Consider the following 25,116-nt stretch of genomic DNA (forward strand, 5'->3'; position numbering starts at 1 on the left):
CAACCTCATGAAGTTCAACAAGGCCAAGTGCAAGATCCTGCACCTGGGTCAGGGCACTCCTAGGCACAAATACAGGTTGGGCAGAGAATGGAGAGCAGCCCCAAGGAGAAAGACTGGGGGATGTTGGTTGACGAGAAGCCCAACGTGAGCCAGCTGCAATGTGCGCTAACAACCCAGAAACCAACCGTGCACTGGGCTGCATCAACAGTGTGGCCAGCAGGTTAAAGATGATTCTGCCTCTCTGTTCTCGTGAGATCCAGCCTGCAGTCCTGCATTCAGCTCTGGGGCCCCTAACACAAGAAGGACATTGACTTGCTTGAGCAAGTCCAGAGGAGGCCACAATGTTCAGAGAGCTGGAGCACCTCTGCTATGGAGACAGACTGAGAGAGTTGGGCTTGTTCAGCCTGGAGAGGAGAAGGCTCTGGGGAGACCTTAGAGCAGCTTCCAGAACCTAAAGAGGCCTGCAAGAAAACTGAACAGGGATAGTTCTAGATTAGATATTAGGAAGAAATTCTCTACTATGAGGGTGGTGAGACACTAGAACAGGTTGCCCAGAAAAGCTGTGGCTGCCCCATCCCTGGCAGTGCTCAAGGCCAGGCTGGATACAGCTTTGAGCAACCTGGCCTAATGGCAGGTGTCCCTGCCCACGGCAAGGGGTTGTAACTAGACGACCAACCCAAACCCTTCTACAATCCTACAAATGCAGCCTTCCGATAGGATGCTAACTTATGTTCATTATGTAGGGGAGGGAAAGGTTATTTCTACTTCAAAGCCTTTCATTTTTTGTTTTTCCCTGTATCAGTCATAAACATCTGTGCATATTACATTCAAATCCTTTTCCACCTTTGCTACTTGCTACATTTTAGAGAAACGAACCCCAAAAGCTGTCTGTTCTGTTCAGATGTGTTCCTTACATTACAGCCTCTTTGCTGGAAAGGCTATAACCAAGTTAAAGTTCTGTGTTAGTGTGACGTGATTGTGTAGGAATTAGGAATAAGTAACAAATGCCTTTATATTTACACAAACACCCAAAACTGATCTATTCAGCTGAAGCACAAAAGCTTCAAACTTAAAAGAACAAGCAGACTTCTTGTTTAACTTTTTTCCTTTTTTTTTTTTTTTTTTTATTTGGGAAAAGTGCTTCTTACAAAAGGCAGCTGCAAAACAATACGTTATAGACCTCAGAACAATTTCTCATTCCATTTAAAAGTGAAAGGAGAGGCAGTCTAGGGGACAAGAGCAGCAGGAAAACAGATCACGGGGCATCCACAAGTCAATAAAAAACAGAGATAATGTAATGCAAGGTTAAAATTCCTGTGCCGGGGCTTTGGTGGCAAAGTAATTTCTTAATGCAAATTACAGCCAGAAACTGCATGACTGCCTTTGTAAGCAGCAACTCACATAAACTGAAGAGCTTTCCCAGGCAACCTGCCCGACTCAGATGCGAGAGGCACAGCGATTTCCTAGCGAAGCTCAGGGCTTAGGTGGTTACATCAGGTTCTAAAACTTACAGAGCAATAAAGCTAAAGGGGCCTCTCTGGTGTTCCTTTGAGCCCACCTTGGCTAACCGGATTTCTGCTCCTGGACAACCCTAATCATACACATGAAAGGGAGTTGGTGTATTAGGGAGTGCCATCTATTAAGTTAAGTGATAGTTAAGATCACTGCCACATTCTGGGCTGAGACCACTAAACCAGTTTCATGTCCAATTGGAGGCTAGACTTCATGCACCAAGAAGGGATGAAAGATGGTTTTGTTACTTTTAACTTACACAGAGTCTCCCCATCCTTGAGGTCCAACTCTACAGTTATCTGTATATACACATAGAGAGTTCTCCTTTCACAACAACATTTTCCTTTCATGCTAAACACAGTAAAAACCCAGAACGTTCACACCTGGTTCTGGTTACACAGTAGTAATAGTAATGTGCAAGTAAACAAGAGACCAAAATCACAAATGAAGACGTGTACATGAGGGGGCCGGAATGGCACTGATGCCATAGAGAGAGAATTTTCGTCTGGCCTCAAGTCAGAAATATCGGTACAGAGACAGAAAAACGGCCATCAGCCAATTTACATCCCCACTGCATGGCCACTGCTCATTTTTGTATCTGGGCTCTTCAAAATGAGTGTGGAAGTCCTGTAAACACTTTAACCCTGGAACTGGGTGAACTCTGTTGGGTACACATATGAAGCAACAAACCTAAGCTAACTGTTTGACAGTTAAATTCATTTTTACAAAAACTAACATTTTAAAGATTTATTTCTTGTTATTTGTTTAAACAGAGGAAAAACAACACTCCTGGGGTGGGAGGGGATGGGAAGAGACAGACCCTGGGTAAAAGTTATTACAACAGCACCTGGAATTGATCGGCCTGCCTAGGAGAAACACAGGCACTGCCACAACACCACAGGTAATAGCTACTGCCTGAAGCCAAGACAACAGTCCGCACTCCACTGACAGGTGCTATAGATCCAAATCGTAATAATCTTCCAGCTCATCATGAAACAAGTCCCACTCGTCCTCGGAATCTGTCAGCTCATCATCACCTCCTGCTGCCAACAGCATAAGCAACATCTCACCAAGCTCAAAGGTCACCACCTCATCCTCATCGGTCTCAAACGGATCACCGTTCTCTCGCTCCTCAATGAACTCCCAGAACCGATTCCTCCGCTGGGCCTGCAAGTGGAACACAAGGATTTTCCCAGGTGACCAAGTGGCACAAGGCAGGACTCTTCCCAGAGGCTGACACGGTTCAGCACCTGGCATACTCTGACATACAAGAAGCCACGTTACTCTTTCAGGGAGACACTGACCTTCAGCAGAATTTAACCCTTAGACACCCGTATTAATGCCACCCAACATTTCTACTTCAGTATGTTGGTATACTAGGAATGTTGTTAAAACCTATGCTTTCTATCTTAGCCTCCAGCATTCACATTCTTTAGATCCTTTAAATTCACCATCACAGATGTCTATCAGAAGAAAAACAAAAAACTCACCAAATCCAAAACCCAAAGCCAAAAGTCAACATTTCTCTGTCGTCTTTGTCAAAGCAGCCAATTTATCACTCACCCCTCTTGCACCCTGTCTAGAAGGAAGAAAAAACAGCACTGACCCGGAATCTACTTGACGTTCCCACTTTGGGTCTCTGTGGCTCCTCTCGGCGGCCATCAGGGTATGCATGCTTGTAAAAACAGTTCCCTCCAAAAGGACAGCTCCCACGGCCTTCATCAAAATACCTGCATGGCTTGTTGCTGGAAAGGAAAATATCACAACCCTCACTCACAGCAGACCCCCAACCAGGCTTCAGAACTGCATTTACCAGTAGTCTAAAAGAATCCCAGATACCCTTTGGAGCTGAAGGTATTTTATTAACGTAACACCTCTACGCAGAAGTGATGCACTGCAGAATGTGTATGGGTACATGCCTACATACGGCACTGATGGCTCGCGGTGCTCATGCTACCATATGGCTACACCACTAGTGTTTTGCATATGGAAGGGAAAGACTGAGGTCAAAGACCATAGGAAGAGCTTTGCAACTGTGTGGTTGTGAGTACCTGTGGGCAGACAGGCAAGGACGCACTTCACGCGTGGTGGTGGTGGAAAGAAGGTGTGGTGAGAGGGCTTTATATCAGTACCCTTCTTTTTTAGGTGTGCCTTTATCTCTGCAGTCTAACTTGACAGAAGGCTGCAGTGCTCATACCTCATTGCCTCCTTGTATTTCTGAATGAGTTTCTGCTTCTCTTCCTTCTCCTCCACCCAGTACTCACTTGGAATGACAAAATTAGATGTGATCCGACATTCTGGGCAGGACCTGGGGAATAAACAGACTGTGCTGCAGAATTCCACATGACATGGCACTCTCCCCTATGTAACAAGTCATGGCATATTTCCATCTCTAAAGATGTAATGTACCCGCACACTTCCTGTGTGAGCTTTTTAATCTAGGTTCTCTTACACATGAAGATTAACTAAACTGTCAAGAGTTATGGCCATAGCAGCTGGTCAGCTTGCCTCAGAAAAGCTTGAAAAAACACTTCACACAGACTCCTTTTTCTTTTGAATTAAATACAAAAATCAAAGCAAAATAAATGTATTTGGTTGGAACTTTGCTTTTTTAGAACAGCCTTTAAAGGGAGAAATGTTTTGTCAATTAATTAATGAACTAGGGCAGTAATGAATTACGAAGCATACATTCTGAACTGCCTAATCTGTTTTCAAATTCCTGGGCAGGTGTCCAAGATGTAAAAAGTAACCACTGAACAATGTGCTACTAAATAAGTGCAAGTTTTCTCCTATTAAGTGAGTTTTGCCAACTTTATCCAAATCAACCAAATCAGAGTGCGAATGTTATCCTTAATTATTTAACTTCCAAACGAAAGTTAGTATGCATTAAATGCAGTCTCTGTGCAGTCTGCACCTGGAAGTCTGCTGCAAGTTGTCAGGAGTTACTAAGTTACTTCTTCCATAGTAACAAAGCACAACTGAAATGGGAAAGTGCCTCACTTTATAATCTTGCTCTCAAATTGCTTAGCACTCCTCCACTTGCGGATGCACTTCAGACAGTAAGCATGGCTGCAGTTGGAGAGGATCCCAAAGCGGCGCTCACTGGGATTAGCTTTCTCATACACCACCTCCATGCATATCCCGCACACCATGTCTTTACTACGCTGGACGGCAAAGGAAAGCTCCATGTCCTTCTCATGAGCTTCAATGCAAGACTGAAAAGGAGACACAAAGGAAATGACTACAGAGACAATTGGTCACCTAGTGAATTCTAAGCAGGTTTTAAAGCTAAGGTTTACTCTCCTGTCCTGCATAATGAATGGAGTATGATTAAACTGTAAAATCTTTATCCTAAAAAATTTGCTCAGATAGTGGAAATAAATTCAGAGTCCAAATTCCTTTCTTTAGCCATTGCTTTTAAACATGAAAAAGGCAATCCAAGAGACCATCCAGTTTTACTATGCAAGGAATAAAGCTTTAGTATCTTTAAGCAGACCGCTCTCCCAGCACAGATAAAGAAACCCAGCTGCTTTGGAGTATGACCCTGACAGGAAACAGTCCAGTTTACAACAGGAATTTCATTCATTGCCTGACCTGCCTGAACTTTCAAATGAAAGGGAAGTAGTAACAAGTGATTGTGGGGAGCTAGGAAGCAATAACGCAAAGCTGTTTAACACCAGACAGTTGCTTGCTTACCTTTATGTGCTCGGATCTCTGCGCAGCATCAACTGGATGCAGGACCTGCAGCCCACACATATCACACACATCCCCATGGATATACACACAGTTTTCTCCATAACGACATTCTCCTACTGCAGCGTAGGGGCACAGCTCCTTCTTTATCTCCACGTCTTCATGTTGCTTTTCATACTCCTCCTCAATCACCAATTCCTGCAAGGGTGCTTCAGCACAGGAAGGAGTGGCTGGGAACAAAGTGAAGGACAGTAAGCAATACCTTCAGATTAAGTGCACATGGAGCGAGTATACATTGTTTTAGTGCAGTGTAATCTTTGGGTAACCCTGCTCAAGTTATCCAAAGAGAATTAACAGAACCAAGGTTCATTTCATCCCAAGTTTCACACACCCTCAACCTGAACCAACCGTCATTTCCCACTCTAGAAAGCACTACCATTTGCTGCCTCCTTTGACCCAAACAAGACTAAAGCTAACAATGTTTCAGTGGTCAGATTCAGATCCATTTACAGGCTAACACAGCAGAACAAAAATCTCACTAATCCTCAGCACCTTAAAAACACTTTTAATACAAACTCCAATTCAGCAACAATTAAATAAGCTTACAAATCTTTCACTGCTTTGATAATCAATTTCGTATCTGCTAAAATTAAAGAGGCTTTTCCCAGAAATGACACAGCTGAAGCAATGAACATATATCTAGCTGGTGTACACTGGTGTGGAAACACCACATCAGCACTTTCTTACATACAGGTGAATTAGCACTTGTTCAGCCTGAACCACAAGACTGTCACTCTTCGAGACTTCCATGGATCTCTGAGAGCAATATAAAAGCTGTGTCCACACCTCTTCAAGGTAACTATTCCAGGTGTTTGCCAAAAAGCCTACCCTAAACAGATATCCAGTCTATCAGTCAAACATGTAAACTTAGCTTTAAGAAACTGAAATGCACCAGGGTATTTTCAGGGCATTCTAAGCTAGCCATCAGTTTTGCAAAATCCTAAGTAAATTCCCTTACCATATTTTAAATTGAACTGAAATCTGTATTGTTTCTCTTCCTCATTTAGACAGCTGCTGCTTAATACTTCTCCTTGTACCTCCAGAACATATGGTTGTCTATGTCACCAGAAGCCAAACAGCATTTTTAGATCATTACATAAGTTACAAGACAAAAGCAACGAGTTTGAAACTGAAGATACAATAAACACAGGAGAATAACAAAGCATTGCTATATTCACAATAAACACCAGAAAGAGCAGCAACTGAGCTTCATTTAAATAACCAGTTGCTGTTAGAAGAATTTAAAAAAATCTGTAAGAAATTGTAACTTTTATAAGTTACAATCCATTTAAGTTTTTCATCCATAAGTTATAATCCGTAAGTTTTAAATCCATTTGAGTACTAGATTTGGAGAAGTAAGCAAAAACTACCAAAGGCATAGTTAGACCAGTAAAAGTAAAGAATTCTGATCTCAAAAAGGATGAGAGGCCGCACACATACACTTTTCATCCCTGCGGAGGAGGGAGATACAATAAGCACATATGTCACTTTTGGACATAGAAAAAGCAGGTCCCTGAGAGCTCACACTTTCAGAGGATAAGTGAATATTGCAGTGTAGGAAAATATTAGCTCCCAAAGTAAGCGCAAGTCTGCTTCCTGCAAGTCTGCATCTCTGACCTTAAAGGTCACTTGCACTGATCTTGGATCACTCTGTTTGCTAGAACAAAGCAAGTGAGTGACAGAATAACAGATCAACTGTCAACCTGCTCATTTTTCAGTATGAGATTCCCAGCAACAAAGAGTTCTTTGTTACCTTTTCTTCCCCATGAGTTCTAGTGAACTGGCACCAAAGAAAGTAACAAGTAGCCATACGCTAGGCTCTACCCACTCTCCTGAAATAGCTGAACATGATATGAAAATTTGTACTTAATAACTGAAATCCTGCCCACCCCCCTCCTAGTTTGAAATCCACTTCCAAAAGTTAACAAAAATCACAACAACCAGTCAGTTTCCATTCCCTCAACTGTCACTTTTGCCAGTGTTTTTTCTAGTTGATGTTAGAGATTTTTCTTACTTAGTTGATTCACAGGACTCCTGACATCTAGTTTGACTGTTACGGAGGAAGAAGAGTTTAGCAGAGCATAATATGGATGAGCAGAAGCCCATTAGACAGACAAATGCACCCAAATTTCAAAGGAGTTGAGCGATACAGTACTTCTAATGGGGCTGGCAAGATCATCTTTGCTTAAGGCAATCCTCTATTCCTCTGGAAAATGCATACTTTGAAGAGGAATATATGAAGCTTCTCTTAAAAGAAAAAAAAAAAAAACAAAACTTTCCAATCACCTGCACCCCTCTCAAAGATATCTTTTGTAAGAACTTTATTCAGTAAGGATTTCATTCATTAAAAACAAAATGAAACCCCACTTATTACTTGAGGTTCTTTGAGAATAAAGGCTTTGAAGTCTTACCCCTCCAGAGACTGACCCATTTATTTACTATGCTGATCCACAGAAATAGACCAGAGCTTCATATCTTGGCACAAAAGTGAAAGTATAGTGTTGTTACTTGAAACAAACCAACCAACAACTATTCAAGCCAATAAGCACAATACACAGTACAGCTACTAAATTCCAGCCCAGTACACAACACCATCCTTGCACAAAAAAAGAGAAACCAGTTCTTAGTGACCAGACACCCAAACAACATGATACAGATGTATGTATGTCAGCCTTCAACAATGGCTCTGGGTACTTCCACAGTACAAGGATGGGAAAGGAAAAGGCATGCTTAAAGTAACATTAGTTCTCCAGTCCCAGTGGGAGGAGTGGCTGACACACCAGAAGGCTGTGTTGCCATTCAGCGAGACCCGGACAGGCTGGAGAGTTGGGCGGGGAGAAACTTGATGAAATTCAACAAGCGCAAGTGTAGAGTCTTGCATCTGGGCAGGAACAACCCCATGTACCAGTACAGGTTGGGGGCTGACCTGCTGGAAAGTAGTGAAGGGGAAAGGGACCTGGGGGTCCTGGTGGATAGGAGGATGACCATGAGCCAGCAATGTGCCCTTGTGGCCAAGAAGGCCAATGGCATCCTGGGGTGCATTAGAAAGGGTGTGGTTCGTAGGTCAAGAGAGGTTCTCCTCCCCCTCTACTCTGCCTTGGTGAGGCCGCATCTGGAATATTGCGTCCAGTTCTGGGCCCCTCAGTTCAAGAAGGACAGGGAACTGCTTGAAAGAGTCCAGCGCAGAGCCACAAAGATGATTAAGGGAGTGGAACATCTCCCTTATGAGGAGAGGCTGAGGGAGCTGGGTCTTTTTAGCTTGGAGGAGACTGAGGGGTGACCTCATCAATGTTTACAAATATGTAAAGGGTGAGGGTCAGGATGATGGAGCTAGGTTTTTCTCAGTGATGTCCAGTGACAGGACAAGGGGTAATGGGTGTAAACTGGAGCATAAGAGGTTCCATGTGAACATCAGGAAAAAATTCTTTACTGTGAGAGTGACAGAGCACTGGAACAGGTTGCCCAGGGGGGTTGTGGAGTCTCCTACATTGGAGATATTCAAGACCCGGCTGGACAAGTTCCTGTGTGATGTACTCCAGGTTACCCTGCTCTTGCAGGGGGGTTGGACTAGATGATCTTTTGAGGTCCCTTCCAACCCTTGGGATTCTGTGATTCTGTGCTGTCCCAGCACTTCCCCTCAGTGACAGTTGTAGTTCTATAAAATAAAATTTAAATCAGTATTTCCACTTCCAAGTATCTCAGCTTCCATAACCTAAAGCCCTGCACGCATATCTTGTGAACCTACTGCAATGTATCTGCTAGTTTTGCTTCCTCTTTGAAGCAAATTAGAGAAACTCACAAGACTCCACTGGCTCAGTAGTTCTGCATCCAACATCCCTCATTTACAACACTTACTCTAAAATTCTGCCTGCTGTTTCCCAAACCACTACTCTCCAGTAGGCGGACCCAATCCCCATCTTCTCACTGCTGATTTCAGAGTTAACAGGGTTAAATTCCTGCTACTGAAAAAAACCCAGTTTATAAGCTTCAATTCAGGCACCACCCGTTTTCACTCTAGGACATACTTTGTAGCATCAAATACATTCATCTTGTAGCACCAGGAAACAGCCACCCAATTCAAGGTGTTTCTTGCATTTCTGCCTATCTACTCTCCCTCAACTATTCCAGAACATCTAGCAGCAATAGCAGCAGAACAAATATGGAAATGTGGCGTATCTGTACACCAAACAAGTATCTTACGAATCATTTCTGGCTTCTGTGCTAGGCCTCGAGGTAATCTTCAAGATATCAAGTTTAGTCCCAAATCAGAGAATCACCTGCATTAGCAGAATGTCTTGTCTCATAGTAAAATATAAGCATTATAGCCCAAGCATCACACAATTAAACCGACAACGCCAAATCTTCAGCATTCATAAGACAACTTAAAACACACAGGCTTCTAACTTACCTTGAGAAATAGGTTTCACTTTAAGGCTTCCAAGTACCTGTACATTTCCCCAGGCATTTGACAAGAATCTGTGAGGCTTTAAAGTACTCACTGTAGAACACATTGCACACATCTTCCTGATCACTACAGTAATGTGTTTTATCTTTATAGCTTAATAAAGACAGTGGCTTCAGAAAAGTAAAGTTTTTAAAATGCAGCTTTTATGAAGTCTCTAAAAGAATTAACATTATCTAGCACAGTTCTGAACAGAAACAGCTAAGTATGTCTGTACCTTAAAATACAACAAATTTCAAATGATACAAAACAGAATATGAACAAGATTTAGAGAAGAGAATGCTATCTAACAATCTGTGGCAGCCACATGAAAAATAAGCCTGACACCCTAGAAAAAAGAAACTGCTTCAGTAAAACTAAGTGAGTTGAATTATAATGAAACAGCACTTCAGGAATTTAAGAGAAAGCACCAGCCCTCCTGTAAGTAGTAGGTGTATTTAACAGATCTCCAGCTGTTCAAATTAGCAATGAATTAACCCCAGTGGAGGGCCACCTAGCTATTAAGGGGGTGACACCCACAAAAAGAGACTGAGGAAACTGGACTTGTTCATCTTTAACAAGTGATCTTATTGCTATCTTCAACTACTTAATGGAAAGGGAAAGGAAGGAACAAAAAAGAAAAAAAAAACAAACATACCACCAAAATCCCACAGGGCCAGATTCTTCTCAGATGCGCACAGGTCAAGAGACAGAAGGCAAGCTGAGGCAGGGAAAAATCCAATTACATACTAAGAAAGAGTTCTTCCTTGTGAAAGAAGTCAAACACTGCAAAGGTTGCCCAGAGATTACAGCATTTTGAACATCTCTGAGGATAGAGATTCAACGAAACAAAGCCCCTGCCAACCTGACATAGCTGACCCTGCTCTGAGCAGAAAAATTAAATTATATGAAATCTAGAGGTCCCTTCCAATCTGAATTATTCTATTCTGACTGAATGATTTCAAAAAAGGGATGTGCTTTGTTTCAATGAACACAGAAGGTGTATCTTTTATGACAGTAATGTGACACATTAACAGGTAGTAGACATGTTTTCATCCCTCTGGACTATACCCAAATCACAGATACATCAAATAATTCCACAATCAAACTTCTCAACAGCACTATAAAAACGATAATGTTGCTCAACCATTCCTTTCCTCTTCCGCAAATCAGGTGAGAACAGGGTCCACCAGCACTCTAACACAGATAAGGTAATTCTCTTTTCTGATCTGAGAATATGAGCAGTGCTGTGGAGGCAAGTATAATCTGAGCACTGTATGACAACTTCAAACTCTTCTGGACACAAGATGTATGTTCTGCACTCAAACAACTATTTGGGTACTCATGGCCATAAGCCTTCAGTTTTAGAGAACCAGACACCAGCAATTATGCCAAAGTAAACATCTTCAGCCTGCTTTTTTTAGATTTTAAGTCTTTGTGATTTCTTTATGCAGGGAAAGCAGATAAGCATACTACTTGAACAGTCTGGTCTCATATGATGAGCTGGTTTGATCTCATTCTCAAGACAACCTGTCACAGTATTAGGAAGGCATGTTTCAGAAAGGTAACTAGAATAAACTATGTTCAGCCTCCGGTCTGAACTGCCATCAGATTCATGAAAGCAAGCATTAGGCTTCAATTCCTTCTACAGGAATATGTATCTCCACTGGAAAACGTTTAAAAGACTGAAAAAAATCCCCAGGCAAAACCCAACCCCAAAACAAACCAACCTCCCAAAAAACAAAAGTGGCAAATTATCTTTCCAAAATAGTGATAGTAATAGCAGCACCAGTATTTTCTACTCCCATTACATATACACACTAAACTCCAAAGAAGAGATCCATCTAACTATGTAGATCAAAAAATTCAAGCACATGTGAAGGACTTATTCCTTTAAGTGATTAATAAATATGAACAGCTACACTCAAAAGTATTAAAAGGTACTGCATACAAGCTGTTGACCCATGACAGAAATTTACTGTTATCCCTTGCTCAGCTTACCACGTCCACAGTATGGCTGCCCAGGGACAAATTCTACAGCATTCACCCAGTCTTCAGCACCTACTCCTGCAGCTGCCAGATCTGCACTTTCATCTTCTATCTCAGCAAGTATTTCTTCAACAGTTTCAGGGAGTGATGCATAGTCTGAGGATACTGAGGGATAAATTTTTTCATCTGGATCCACATCAGTCTCTTCTTCTTCTTCCTCTTTCAGTGGCTTGGTATGTTCGTATCTGAAATGTTGAAACACACTGTATCAACTCTTTCCCCCCCCCAAAAAAAAAACAAACAACAGAAACCAAACAACCCACCACCAAAAAAACCTCCATAAAACAGTCCAAGGTATGTGAAAGAAACTGACTGATTAAATAAACACACTATTTGGAAGGAGAACCTAGGGTTGGAGGAAAAAGCCACTGATGACCCTTTACACAGACGCGCTTCCACCTGCGTAATCTGGCAGCACTGCTTAAGGAAACAGCAGGTATTGTCATCATTTTGGAGGAAATAGAACAGCATGCACAATTCTTACCTAACTCACAGATTGAATCTCTATAAGAACTTCGAAACGACTCACATACCTATTATGCATGTGTAGTATAAATAACAATTTACCTGAATGAGATAAGTTAGTTCATTCACCCTTAAAAACCACAGAAGACTATGGGCAGACCCTGCTGTCTCAGATTGCCTCATGGGAAGACACAGGAAAGAAAGATGCAGCCAGAGTCTTTTCAGAGGTGCAGCGACAGGATGACAGTCAGTAGACGGAAGTCCAAAATGAGAAGTTTCATTTAGGTATTAGGATAAAAACAATCACGGTGAGAGTAAACACTAGAATGGGTGCCCAGAGAGGCTGCAAGATCCTAATCTTTGCAGATAATCCACAAACAGGACTGGACAATGCCTTGGGCACCCTGACCTAAGATGGCTCTGCCTTCAGCACAGCTCCAGAGATCCCCACAAGCCTAAATTATTCTTTTCCTGTATTTAAGCATCTTGCCCCATTCAGATTTTACAATGGATTTTAGTAGTTATTTCTCATGCCTCTTTGAATTCACTGTGAAAAAGGATGCTCACTTTGATCCCTACCACCCACAAACCATTTTGTGGAAATAGACATTTCACTCAAAAATCTGTCTTCTAGCATCTAGTAGACTACATGCGAAAATAAATTACAGGTGTACCCCCACACATTAAAGAGACTGGATGATCTTTAAGGTCCCTTCTGACCCTAACCATTCTATGAATCCATGATTTGCTGACTAACTCCATGTACAAAGGGAGGGAATTTCTTTGGATCATATAGAACTTTTAATCAACTGTGATTCATTTATTTTGTGTCAGATTGAAAACAACTGTCACAGTTCTTGCTTATTAAAGAGATGCCTTCAACCAAATGTCAGCTTTGAAATCCTAAGGAAGCTATGAAGCACAAACTTAAATTTCAAGCCTTCATACCTCTACCACCAGTAGCCTTCAAAATGAGGTAATGAGGACAACCCACTTGGGTGCAGGAATAAAATACTAGAACTTCTTGTCTTCCCCCTCCCCTCCCCCCTAAAAAATAAGAAGTTTTACTAACGTTTAACATCCCAATTGACAGCAGTGTCATCACTCAGAATTATCAAGAAATTTAAAATCTAAACACTCAGAACATGAAGACAAACCTCTACAATTTTTTTTAGCTATTTTAAGTCACATTATATTCAGTCCAGTACTTAAAGGAGGCTTCTAGACATTCATTCTGAAGTTCTGTACAGACTTCTTGTGCAACAGTGAAAGACAAAAGGCTACACATACCACTGGACCACTTGTTCTTCCTGCTGCGGTAAAAATGACTGAAATAACGCATGGAAAAACAATGGTAACAAAGTAAAACACATTCCTTTGTCAGCAAGTACTGCTGGGAAATGCACTGAAAACACTGCTGAAGACTCAAAGAAACAAGTATTAGAACAAATTTCACAGTGTGGGCAGATTACTGTACAGCTGGATGAAAGTAAAGATGTTCCTAACATGTCTCAGCTTACAATGTCTGCTAGATTCTGTTTCAATAATGAAATACACAAAGGACTATTTCTTGTGATTCACTAAAGAAAAGATGGACCTGAAGAGAAATATTCTCAATAAATTACTTCTTTATTAAAGACAGAAAGATACACTGGAGAAGGTATCTTCTCAACAGTAAATGGCTTCTTTAATAAAAACAATGTTTTACAGAAAAACTGTGCACTGAAGGAGTCCCTGCCTTGACTAGACTGAAAAAAGAGGATTCCAGGGTAAGGTTACAGAGACAGCACCATACCAGGAATTCATTCACTGCATCATTCATAGGCAAGATACTGTAGCAAAGATGAAGCCAGAAGCATACCAAGTGCTACAGAATGTCACTAACATGGCTAATTTTATAAAAACAAGACCTTTCAATAGTTGAATCTTTACAACACTTTGTTATGAGATAAAGAACCACCATGAAAATCTGTACCACACAGAGGTTTGCTGGCTATCTTGTAGCAAACAGCTTAACAGTTGTCAAATGCGAGTTATGCATTTTTCTTTCACAAAAAGACGAGTGCTACAGATTTGCTGACCACTTCCATGATAACAAGAAGCTATCACCAGTACGCTAACAGGCATTTTCAAAAACCCACACACATGCAATCTTGCCCTTTCAGGTAAGGCATTTGAAGAACAAGTAACTGCTTTTTGAAAGAAATTTGTGGCACGGAGGTAACATTTTGAAAACAGCTGTTCTGAAACACTTCCACCATTATATGATTTGGTTGCCAAAACCAATGCAAGTGTGTCAAATATAAAAAAACCCTCTATCTTGTACACTTAGACCTGGAAACAGATTTCCCTAACCTATTTAAGAGCCTTCCAAACAAACGTTTTGGACCCACTTCTTAGGAACATAAAAATGCAACACCTTCCAACTGAAAGGTAAGAAGAGCTGACTGACATGGACATTTATTAGCCAAATTTTAACAAAAAACTTTGCATGATTGGTGGACAGGATTGAAAAATTATTATCATGCATTAGTAAGTACAGCCAAAAATACAATTCTTCCTTTTGGATCTACATCTGTTTGTGAAAGATCTTTTTCACCTATGACAGCCATTAAAACTAAGTACTGAAATGAACTGAATTAGAACAAGACTTTCAAATTATTGTGTTAAAAAATGTTAAACTAAGATTTAAAAAAAAAAAACAACCCACAACCAAAAACCAAAGCATATTCTATCAACACTACTGTTAGTAAAAAACCTATTACTAATAAGGCTTTTAGTGAGAGCAAGAATAGTTTGGGGAACTAGATGATCTTTCAGGTCCCTTCCAACTCTAATCACTCTATGATTCTAAGCATAAAATATTGTTTATTTCATCTTTATTACATCCTTTTTTAAATTCTGGGTTTTGTGTATGTTTTATAATGTACATAATATACTAGTACAGCAAAGTATAAATAAATATATATAGAGAGAGGGTGTGCACAAAAGTTTTCACTGATGGGGTGTGTGTTCAAAAGTTTGGAGACCACTGATCTACATGATCAGGAAAGCAACACTGGCAGATAAAAAGCCAGAGATACTTATTTTTGTTACCTTTCTTATACATAGTACCATGTATTAAACGTGAAAGGAAAGCTAACTATGAAATACTGTATGGAGTCATGATGCAAATATTTAATCATGCATTAAAGCTGCAACAAGACAGAATGTCAAAACCCATGACAAATTTTAATAGTGAACTTAAGATGATGTAAACAGCCCTAAGCCTTTGTAAAGCATCTGCTTCCTTTCTTCACACTTCTTTAGTTTTTAATAATGTCAGGGGTATAAGTTAAATAATACTACGTTTTCATAATGTAGTGCCATTTTGTACAGGCATCATTTTACAACCTACCATCACGACACTCCAGTTATTTTTCCAAAATGGCAGTTCAAGTGCCAGGGTAGCAATTCCTGAAGACACCACACATAATTATAAAACAAAACCAATTCTTACCTGTTTAGACTTTTAGGATCACTTACCAAATGTAACTTAGTTCCATCAGTTCAGCTAGTCTGAATGTAGTCTCAGATTTCGATTAATTCATCTACTGATGTCATTAACAAACACATCCTGAAAACTAGCATTTTTAATAAAAACAGTTCTTGCCTTTGCTTTTTTTATTTGCATAGCAATGCGAACACTGTGGTACATAGCAAGAGAAGGCAGTTTGTGACAAGAGGCTATTTCTATAAATTTCTGAAGTTGCAATAAACAATGAAAACACTGTAAGATCTATTGCCTTTGTGTGAGCTCTACTCAGGGAGGAGTGAAATTACTCCCCTATGTGATGGTCAACAATATTTCTTTACCTGCAGAGATCTCCGTAAGCACAGCATCCTCGCTGATAATACCTGCACACCATGGCAGACTGACCAGTGGAGAGGTCATGAGAGTAGCGGCAGTTGTCTCCTTCCTTGCAGACTCCATGCATGAAATATCTGTAAAACAGAAGATCATTGTGAACGAAGGAGAAACACTGAAGCTGTTAAACTATTTGGATGATTAGTTATTTTCTAAATCAAGGTATGCTGAATTAAAACCGCCACTAATGACTCATGGGACCACATTCCAGTATCAACATACAAACAAGAACACCTGAGAAAAGATCAAGCCATAGCTATTCCATTGAACTGCAGGGTACCTTTAGGGACTTAGGCTTACAAAAGCCTGAAAACCTTATCCTGGGCTATGACACAAAGAGGAAAGAGTCTTGGACAAAGTAGATGGGGACAAAGTGTTTTACTTGTAGCTCCTGTGTTCCAACACCAACAAAAACCTTAGAGAAGCCCACCACTGAATCCAAGAACAAGGATTAGCCATACCTAACCGAGTTTCTTGAGGGCTTCCAACTTTTTTGTATTTGTAAATAATTCAATTAGAATTTCCTCCCCAGGAACTGAAAATGTTTGTGATGGATAATTACATCTGTCAAACAGAAACATTAGTTTTTGCCATAGGCCCCAAATAATCAGTAGAAATACCCTGCTGCTTGTCTTGAAAGACTTGTACTCTTTCAAAGCTTTCAAGGACAGTTTACTAAATTTTAATGTGAGGTAATGCAAGTTTAATTGAGCATCCTCAAATTCAGCTACTCAAGAAAACTGAACAGTCATTTTCAATTTGTTTTAAATTAACCTAGAAGACACGAGCTTCTTTAAATTCAAAGCATTCTAACTATTCAGATTCAGTATGTTTACATCAAAACCACAACTGAAAATACAGGTTTAAGTACATCTTTCCCAAACTACAAAGAAGTCTTAGCTAAGGAAAAAAAAAAAAACAAACAAAAACAAACAAACAAAAAAAAAAAAAAAAAAACAACCCAAACCTACCTACAGATTGAAGCAACCAAAATGTTTACCAACACTTAAGTTTAGAAAGAGAAGCATAGGCCTCAGATACCTGGTAAGCAAGAAAATCTGTCAGGGTTCAGGTCTCACACAAAACACCACTTGAGAGAAGACTAAGAAGCAGATTATACCCTTTCTAAGCCCATCTTGCGGCTGACAGGGGCAGTCCTGTCCTCCTCCTGTGGCACACTTCCACTGCTCAGCGCTGGTATTGCCATATCTAGGCAGGCAGCAGAAACAGGTCCTCCAACCTGCTGATTGCGCAATCCAGCAGCAGTACAGCCAGCACATAAGACAGAAGAACCATCTTTCCGCAGCCCAAACTAAGATTAGGATAGCTCTTCACAAAGCAACACGTTCAAGTTAATATTCCTAAACTTCAAGGGTGTCAAGCTGTCAAACTGAGTGAAACTCTGCAGATGTTCTTGGTCTACTACATTTTTAAGAAGTCAGATAAATCAAAGTGACCAATTCACCAAAATGACATGATCCAGTGCTACAGATAAATTAAAACCCTCCAAGCACAAAACCAGTGGTATATTCCAGGTACTATGAACAAAAAAAAAATCTGGAGTGGTTTTATAAACCCCCAGCTGACACTTTGCCATCAGGCTGCAAGTCACACTGAGAACAATCCCTGTTTGTACACTGTAGCCACATAGTAACCAGGTAAGAAATATGGTCCTACATTCTGTGATAAGTGGTATTAAGAACAAGATGAAGCTCTTGCAGGATATTCTCCGCAGAGAGAGGAGTACCCTGGTCAGGTTTGACAGGTAACTGGAATTTCTGGCTTGCCTGTAAGAAATGGGAGTCAAACCACTAGGGTACAGAGTACATTGTTAAATGTTCCCTCTTTAACAACTGTTATCTCCACCCTTTGCTTATTTCCACACAGCACTGCTTCCCCCATGTGTTGGGGCATGCAATTTCATAGCCACCTGCTTACTCAGATCAGGAAATGGCTTCACATATAACCTGGCATTCCTTTTGCTGCCCCCATGCTTATTTTTAATCTACCTCAGATCACTGCTCAGCCCCACAGTACAGCCACACTGCTTTTCAAGCCAACCAAGTGTTGGGGCACTGCTATGGCTGAAGCGACTAAGAAAGGAACCAGCTTCAAGTGAGGACTTTTTGGTCAACATAACCTAAATACACAAGCCTCAAAATCAGTCTCTCCCACTGCTTGCTAGTGGACATGGAGTTCCTTTCCTTCTTTCCCAGCTTATGTTAGAAAATCCTCTGGAAATACAAATTCTGTGTAATTCTGAAAGTTGTCACAATAAATATGGTAGGCTGTAACAGGGAAAAAAACCAAAAAATTTAACCAAACCTGAAACACAAGCTCAATTTAATTCAAACACCACTTTTAAAGGCCTGCAATCCCACACAGCAAGCTCAGCATCATTTGAACAAGAAGGCTGGGGTGGGAGGAGAGAGAAATGTATTTCTGTAAGGATTACACCAACTCCCTCTTCCTCAAGGTAAGATCTTTTAGCTTAAAGCCAGAAAGAATTTAACATTTTACAGATGAAATTGCAGTGTTTGGCTAAAATATGCTCTGGTCATGTCAAAAAATAAACAGAGTGCATTATTTTTGGTGAAAGGTAACAAAAAAATCTGCTGAGGAGCATCTTCACACACACAAAAGTATTCAGTTTAACTGTACCTTTACGCATCAGCAATACCAGCTGCCTCTCATTTTTGATTACAGGAAAAAAGAATCCCTAAATCTGAGAAATACATAAGTTACCTGCCTCACTCCAAGATATGTATATTTGAACCTTGCATTCTGTCAAGTACTCAGAGAATACATATAATTTTATTTGAAACAATAAAACTAGATCAAAACCAGTATATAACTGGATTTCCTCCGAGTGTCTCTGATGCTGTCTGACCACAGTGCTCTTTGTCTCTCCTATTCAACTGCAGTAGCATCACTTGGTAAGGCTGCATGGGGAGCCATACCAGAGAACTCATCACGGTCCAAACCCAGATCATCTCCCTCAGTTCAGTGCACTGCATGACTGTATAAAATACAAGTGATAGCAACACAGGGAACAACCACCCAGAAGTAATAACCGCCCCCACTGGCATTTTATCACATAAAAACTTTTCAACTCATGTCAAGTTATGGATGCCCTGATCAGAACAGCATGTCCTGATTGTCATGGTGTACTTTGAAAAGGTCACAGAACTCAGGCTTTGCACATCCAGAAGACTGAAGTTGTAGACAATATCTGGCGGGCATTTTTTTTTAAAATATATTGAGAAAACACTTGTCCAAAGCCATAAAGCTAATCACAAACTCCCTGGAACCGCAACCACTGCAGAGAGAGGTCACGTTACAAGTGCTACAATTTACTAGAGTGCTTAAAACTCTCAAGTTTATCCAGGTTTCAACGACCTTGATTTCCATGATGCTTTGAAGTATAACAAATTCATGAATATTTGTTGGGTTTTTTTTTCCCCCACTGCTAGAACAATATTACTTCTATCACTTGCCATAAGCCAGAGAAAAGAATTTGCAATGCTTTTACAAAGACAATGCAGTGTTAAATTCGTGTAACTGCAGTCTAAAATCCTGAATGTGTACCAGCTTATTTTGGATGCTTCATTCTATACAGAGTCATTATACCTGTGACCCTATCAGTGAAATCAGTATGTAATACTCCTTTGGAAGCTTGAAATGGGTTTATTTATTCAGGTGTATCTTTACTGCATGTCCCTTTAATGGGTAGCCCCATTTTGTTTATTAAACTACTGGTTTTGCTGAATTACACCTGGCAACAGATCTCCTTCAAAAATTGAGACGCTGCCATGACTGGGCAGAATAACAGCCAACTGCAGCCATTATCTTCTTCAGGTGTCATACAGAGACTGAGAACTCCCAGGGAAGAACGTAGTGGGGAAGAGGCCAGGCACTGAACTCAGTTCTAGCACAGCACGCAGGCATTCAGCCACATGAGTGGCTGATGAAATTCTACCCGAGTTACTAACCTTAACAAAAAGGAGAAGAAAAAAACAAGCAAATAAACAAGTAGGTCTTAATAGCATTTATCTCCTTGTCCCTTCTTCTCCATGACCTCCTTCAGCAGGAAGCTATTGGGGGATCCAGAACAGAGCAGCTAAGGGGCAATATAAGCAAGCTGTTAAGAGGTTTGCATTCCACACCTTATCACAAATGGTGCACTGAATTAAGGAGACATACTTTACTGATTCAGATTCTTCATATTAAAAGACAGATAAATACCTGATGTAGCTTTCCAGAAAGAACACCAAAGACAGAAACAGGAAGACAACTCTCAAAATATACTGATTAGTTAAGGGTTTTAATTATGTTCAGTTATTAAACAAACAAGTGAAATGTAATCTCTTTATGTCAGCTTGATGACCTTAACTATTACCGCATGACATCTGGAAAATACAAGTACCTGGACCTCTAACAGGGTCATGTGTTTGGAAAAAGTTGGCTACACCACTGCTCAATAAAACCATGCAACCATCTGAAACTGGAAGGACAGACAAACTTGGTAATGCCTACCGTTCTTTTTCTTATTTCAAACATATCAATAACATATTAAAAGAATATTAATGAAAATAGTTCTAAATTAGTTTTATTCCTCTATGGTTTATTCTAGATTAAAGTATTACAAGTTCTTATACACCATAAAACCCAAGGATATTGGCTTTTAATGTATTCCAAGGATACCACACTAGCATGATAGAACTCTTTAGCCAATCCATTTATCCTATCAGGTATTCAAAGGAGCAGCAAGAATTTAATTCTACCCATTCTAGAACTTCCAGTTCTGATAGAACAGAAGTATTCCTTCACCACCACCATGAAGTGGGAAGTCCTTATGCTGAAGGGACTACTATCTCCCAGAAGCTTATCAGGCAGCATTTTCGGTCACCCATATGATTATTTAAGTAAATAAAGCCTATAAACAAATAAACTGCAGTGTTACTCAAAGCAAACTGCTCTACCTGCTTCATCAGAAACCTGCATTTTGAAATTCAATCCCTTCATCTCGCATTTAAATCCTCAAGCTCATTTACGAAAGTGTAACAAGATTTAACAGTAAGAAAGGTATTTTCTTGAATATGACTATATCTCACTGAAACGAAACTTAAAAAACCAAAATTCTTATCACACATTCCCAGAAACTCAACTCAGAATTGTTAATTTCACTTTATAGCCTGAGGAAAGCTATTCCACCTACAATTTGAATGGCCCAATAAAAAGAAACAAGTAAAGAAGCAACCAAGCAATGGGATAAGGAGGAGGATCAGTCTAAAAGAACAAAAGAACAGAGATGTTCATCAGGTCCAAAGCTGAGATCTAATTGTTGCTTAAGCTCACATTAACCATTACAAACCAGTAGCTTCAACTTCCCACTAGTCCTGTGTGTCTGTAAAGAAATATATTCATTATACAGGCTCACTGCACCCCCAGACCCTAACTAATGTGACTGTTTCTGTACTAGGGCAGTCACTGTCTTCAATTAATTGATTCATTGTGTCTGTTACCTGAGAACACATATCTATCTATATCTAACCAATCCATTTCTCCTAACTGAGCTTTTCCATCTTCAGAAATTATGAGGCAATCGATACAGAGGGAGCACTCTCCTATACCCTTGCAGATCACTGAAAAGCTGAGCTAAGCATTATTCCCGGTCGTTTCCTCATCGCTGGCCTACGTTTAACTGCCGTGCATTAAATATTAACTCGGTTATTCGCAGGCAAAATTCTTTGTGTGCTGAAGTACTCAGAAAGAGCCGAGGAACAGCTGTTCTCAAAGGGACCCGTTAACAGTGCATTAACCAAAATAAACAGTGATCAACGGTTAACTGGGCCGCTTTAAATACTGAGGGGCACGCTTAAGTACAAAGTGCTTAAGCACAAAAGAGAAACAGGGCCAGCAAGGTCCCTCGGAAAGCCAAGCAACGGCTCTCAAAACTATTTCAATCTGCAACGGGCAAAACTGAAAAAATATGCAGAGAGATACAGGGCTCGCATCAAAACCCAGAGCCTCCTCCTTTCTGCCCAAGGGACGTTCCTTTTTTGCTTCCTAGTGACTTTAAACGTATTTGCTCACAAAATTCAGGTTAAATGTAATTTACAACTGTAATTAGATTAAAAAAATATAAAATCTTAAAAATCTAAAAAAAATCCCCAAAAATAAAATGCTAATCTTGGATTGTCACTTGCTTTCATATAAACTGACTCATATTTCTATATTCATAGAAACGTTCATATTCCTTTCAGCCTGCAAACAGACCAGCAGTGTAAGTTTAAAATAGCCCATCTGGCAAGCTTTATAACATGCAGCGTGATTTGCATAATCCCATATAAAAGATTTATCGGGAATACAGTTTAAAGGAAGCTACAGTTAGAAAATGACGCGGCATATAGAACCTTAACGTAGCACAAGCGGCAGCACTCCTCGCGTTTTGTGCCTCGTCATGATTTCTCCCTATCCTCTGCTTTAATAACTTTTGCTGCATCATTCACGGGTTCACTTTCATTGCTGAGTTTTGATTCAAGCGGTCCAAGAACTTGAACAGTTTTGCACTTCCTGCTTTACCGCGTTTCCTAGAACGCGGTTACAGGGCTTTCATTCTACAGTGTCCTTCACGCCGACCACTGCGGGCACACTTTCACACAATAAATAGCGGCCCAAGGCACCTCATGAGCAACCAGTAACGCTTCCCACCAGCGCGGCAAGGGGACGGCAGCCACACCGACGGGAAAGGCGGAGCAGCAGGGAACACCCTCCCGTGAGGCAGGGGCAGAAAAAAAGGCCGCAGCCCGCGGGGCCTGCTCTCAAAAACTAGGCCGGGAGCGCGCCGGGCGCCGGCCGGTACTTTCAGTACACCCCCCACAGGCTCCGGAGCCGCCGCAGGGCAGGGCAAGGCTGGGCTGGGCTACGCAGAGCAGGGCGCGGCGCGGCCCGTCCGGCTGCGCAGTTCGCCGTGGGCCTCCCCGAGGGCGCCCGGCGGGGCGGGGCAGGGGGCGCTGCGGCCACGCGCGGCGCGTACGTGACCGTTGGGGGAGGGGAACGAAGCGGCCCTGCGGTAACGGCCGCCGCGCGGCGGAGTGGAACGGCGACCGCGTGGGGGGGCGGGGGCGGGAGGGGTATGAGGGAAGGAAGGACGGGAGCCGTGACCGCCCCCCCACCTCGAGCAGCGCGTACCTGCAAGTGACCTGCTTGGTCCAGCCGCCTCCTTCCAGCCCCACGATGGGCGGCGGCACGGCCGCGAAGTCGAAGGTCGCGGCCGCCGCTCCCACGTCCACCGCGGCGGGTGTCCCCGGTGCCTCAGGCACCGCGGCGCCGGCCGTTGTTCCCAGAGCCACCGCCTCGGCCATTACTGTTTATCCCACACAGCGGCAGCACCGGAACTTCCGGGAGCACATCCTTCCGGCCGGGAGAACGGGGCGCAGTCCCGCGGCAGGGCGGGGTGGGGGGCGGGCAGCCGCAGCGGCTGCTGGGGAGGCACCGCCCCCCGGCCCAATGGCGGCTCCGATTGGTGGAGTGGAGCGCCCAGGCGGGAACGCTACCGGTGACGAACGGGAGGCGTTAGTGTCGTTGTCCCCGCGCGGCCTCCGTAACCTAACGGCGTGCTTAGAACGCTCGGTCGCGGCCTTGGGGAAGGGCATCGCGGGGTGCTAGGCCCTGGCGCAGCCTCAGACGCCTGACGGGGTGGGCCGTTAAATGGCAGCCGGGCGGGCCTGTGGCGGTGGGGTTGGTTCAGTGTGCGCGGGAAAAGGGCTGTGCCCCGCGGGGAGGAACGCGTAACGGAGACGTGGCGCCGGCTGGGCTGGTGGGAGGAGGGAAGAGGGGCCAGTGGCGCTTCAGGAGCCCAGTCCGAATGTTGGCGCTAGGCCAGCAGAGAGTTCAGTGCTGCTAATTCGGGGTGAGAAACATCATGTCCTTCTGCCATAATAAATCCTGGTTGAGAAACTACTGTTTCCATCGTGTCCTTGTCATCTTACTGCCAAGAGTCTTCAGCAAGTACTAAAGACGGCCTGAAAAGGCAGAGTGACAAGCAGGAGTGCCGGGCAAGGTGGAGAGAAAAGTCTGTCACTGCAGGGTTACTGATATTTTGCATACCTATTTGAAAATATATTAAAAAATCAAACGTGCCTAAGCTGTCAGTCACTTCAGAAAAATACTGAAATTTAGCCTTTGTTCTAAAGGACACCATCCTGAAATGGTAGGACATTAGGAACTGCACTAGAGTGGTCAGAAGAGGCAAATCTGAGTGCAGGTTGTCTTGAAACATTCCTCAGATGACCTGAGGAATCAAGTAACATGAATGCCCTTGCTGGCATTTTCTGGAATGTGCAGAGCTGGGACTTGGGTGAACAGAACTCTAAATTAAAAGGAGGTGAAGTACACATACCAATTTTGATAGGATGAGGGGGAACGGCTTTAAGATGAAAGGGGTTACATTAGATACAAGGAAAAAGTTCTTCCTTGTCAGGGTGGTGAGGCAGTGGCACAGGCTGCCCAGAGAAGCTGTGGCTGTCCCATCCCTGGCAGTGTTCAAGGCCAGGTTGGACGGGGCTTGGAGCAACCTAGTCTAGTGGAAGGTGTCCCTGCCCCATGGCAGGGGGTTGGAACTGGATGATCTTGAGGTCCCTTCCTACCCAAACCATTCTTTGGTTTTAACAGACTTCAAGGTAAATGTTTGCATTAGAACAAAAGATTGCAAAAAGCTGGTCTTCACAGGATTCTGTGGACAAAGGTCTAGGCACAGAGATGTTTTGTTCTTGGGAATGAACATGGTTTGTTGTATAAGACCAACCTTCACCCAAGATAAGGAGCTGGCATCAGACGGAGACCTTGATCCAAGTTCTCTATGCAGCACTCATGGTGGGAAGCAGCAGCTGAGGTTAGCAGCCCAGTGGTCAGTGCCATATAGTTTCAAATCCAGTTCCACAAATCCCTGTTATGAGAAAGCCAGGATGTTCAGTGGAAAACTGAG

General features: G+C 42.1%; 1 protein-coding gene across 2 annotated transcripts; it reads right to left on the bottom strand.

Annotated features, from left to right (window-relative positions):
• Window positions 1-587: 587 nt before the first annotated feature.
• MKRN1 (makorin ring finger protein 1) lies at window positions 588-23,844 on the bottom strand. Of its 2 annotated transcripts, none has more exons than XM_080614536.1 (9): window positions 22,544-22,845; window positions 16,076-16,204; window positions 11,708-11,940; window positions 10,365-10,427; window positions 5,209-5,435; window positions 4,513-4,727; window positions 3,710-3,820; window positions 3,119-3,257; window positions 588-2,679 (listed from the first exon to the last, which is right to left on the bottom strand). In XM_080614536.1, the coding sequence occupies exons 1-9, from the start codon at window positions 22,633-22,635 to the stop codon at window positions 2,467-2,469; spliced, it is 1,422 nt and encodes a 473-aa protein (XP_080470662.1). In that variant the 5' UTR covers window positions 22,636-22,845; the 3' UTR covers window positions 588-2,466. The 2 variants fall into 2 exon arrangements, with proteins under 2 accessions (XP_080470662.1, XP_080470661.1); XM_080614535.1 differs by lacking the exon at window positions 22,544-22,845 and adding an exon at window positions 23,322-23,844 and having other exon boundaries at window positions 589-2,679.
• Between the last annotated feature and the right edge of the window lie 1,272 nt (window positions 23,845-25,116).

This window comes from Psittacula echo (genome assembly GCF_963264785.1).
Source record: "Psittacula echo genome assembly, chromosome: 1".
Classification (NCBI taxonomy): Eukaryota; Metazoa; Chordata; class Aves; order Psittaciformes; family Psittacidae; genus Psittacula; species Psittacula echo.

Bases quoted from the DNA above. Each gene is read 5' to 3' on its own strand.
- MKRN1 (XM_080614535.1), bottom strand. From the start codon at position 23,494: ATGGCCGAGGCGGTGGCTCTGGGAACAACGGCCGGCGCCGCGGTGCCT. The intron at 5,436-10,364 runs GTATGTTTGTTT...CTTTGTTCCCAG, and splicing joins GGCCCTGTGGGATTTTGGTG to CCACTCCTTCCTGTGCTGAA. The intron at 3,821-4,512 runs GTGAGGCACTTT...TTTATTCCCCAG, and splicing joins TTTGAGAGCAAGATTATAAA to GTCCTGCCCAGAATGTCGGA.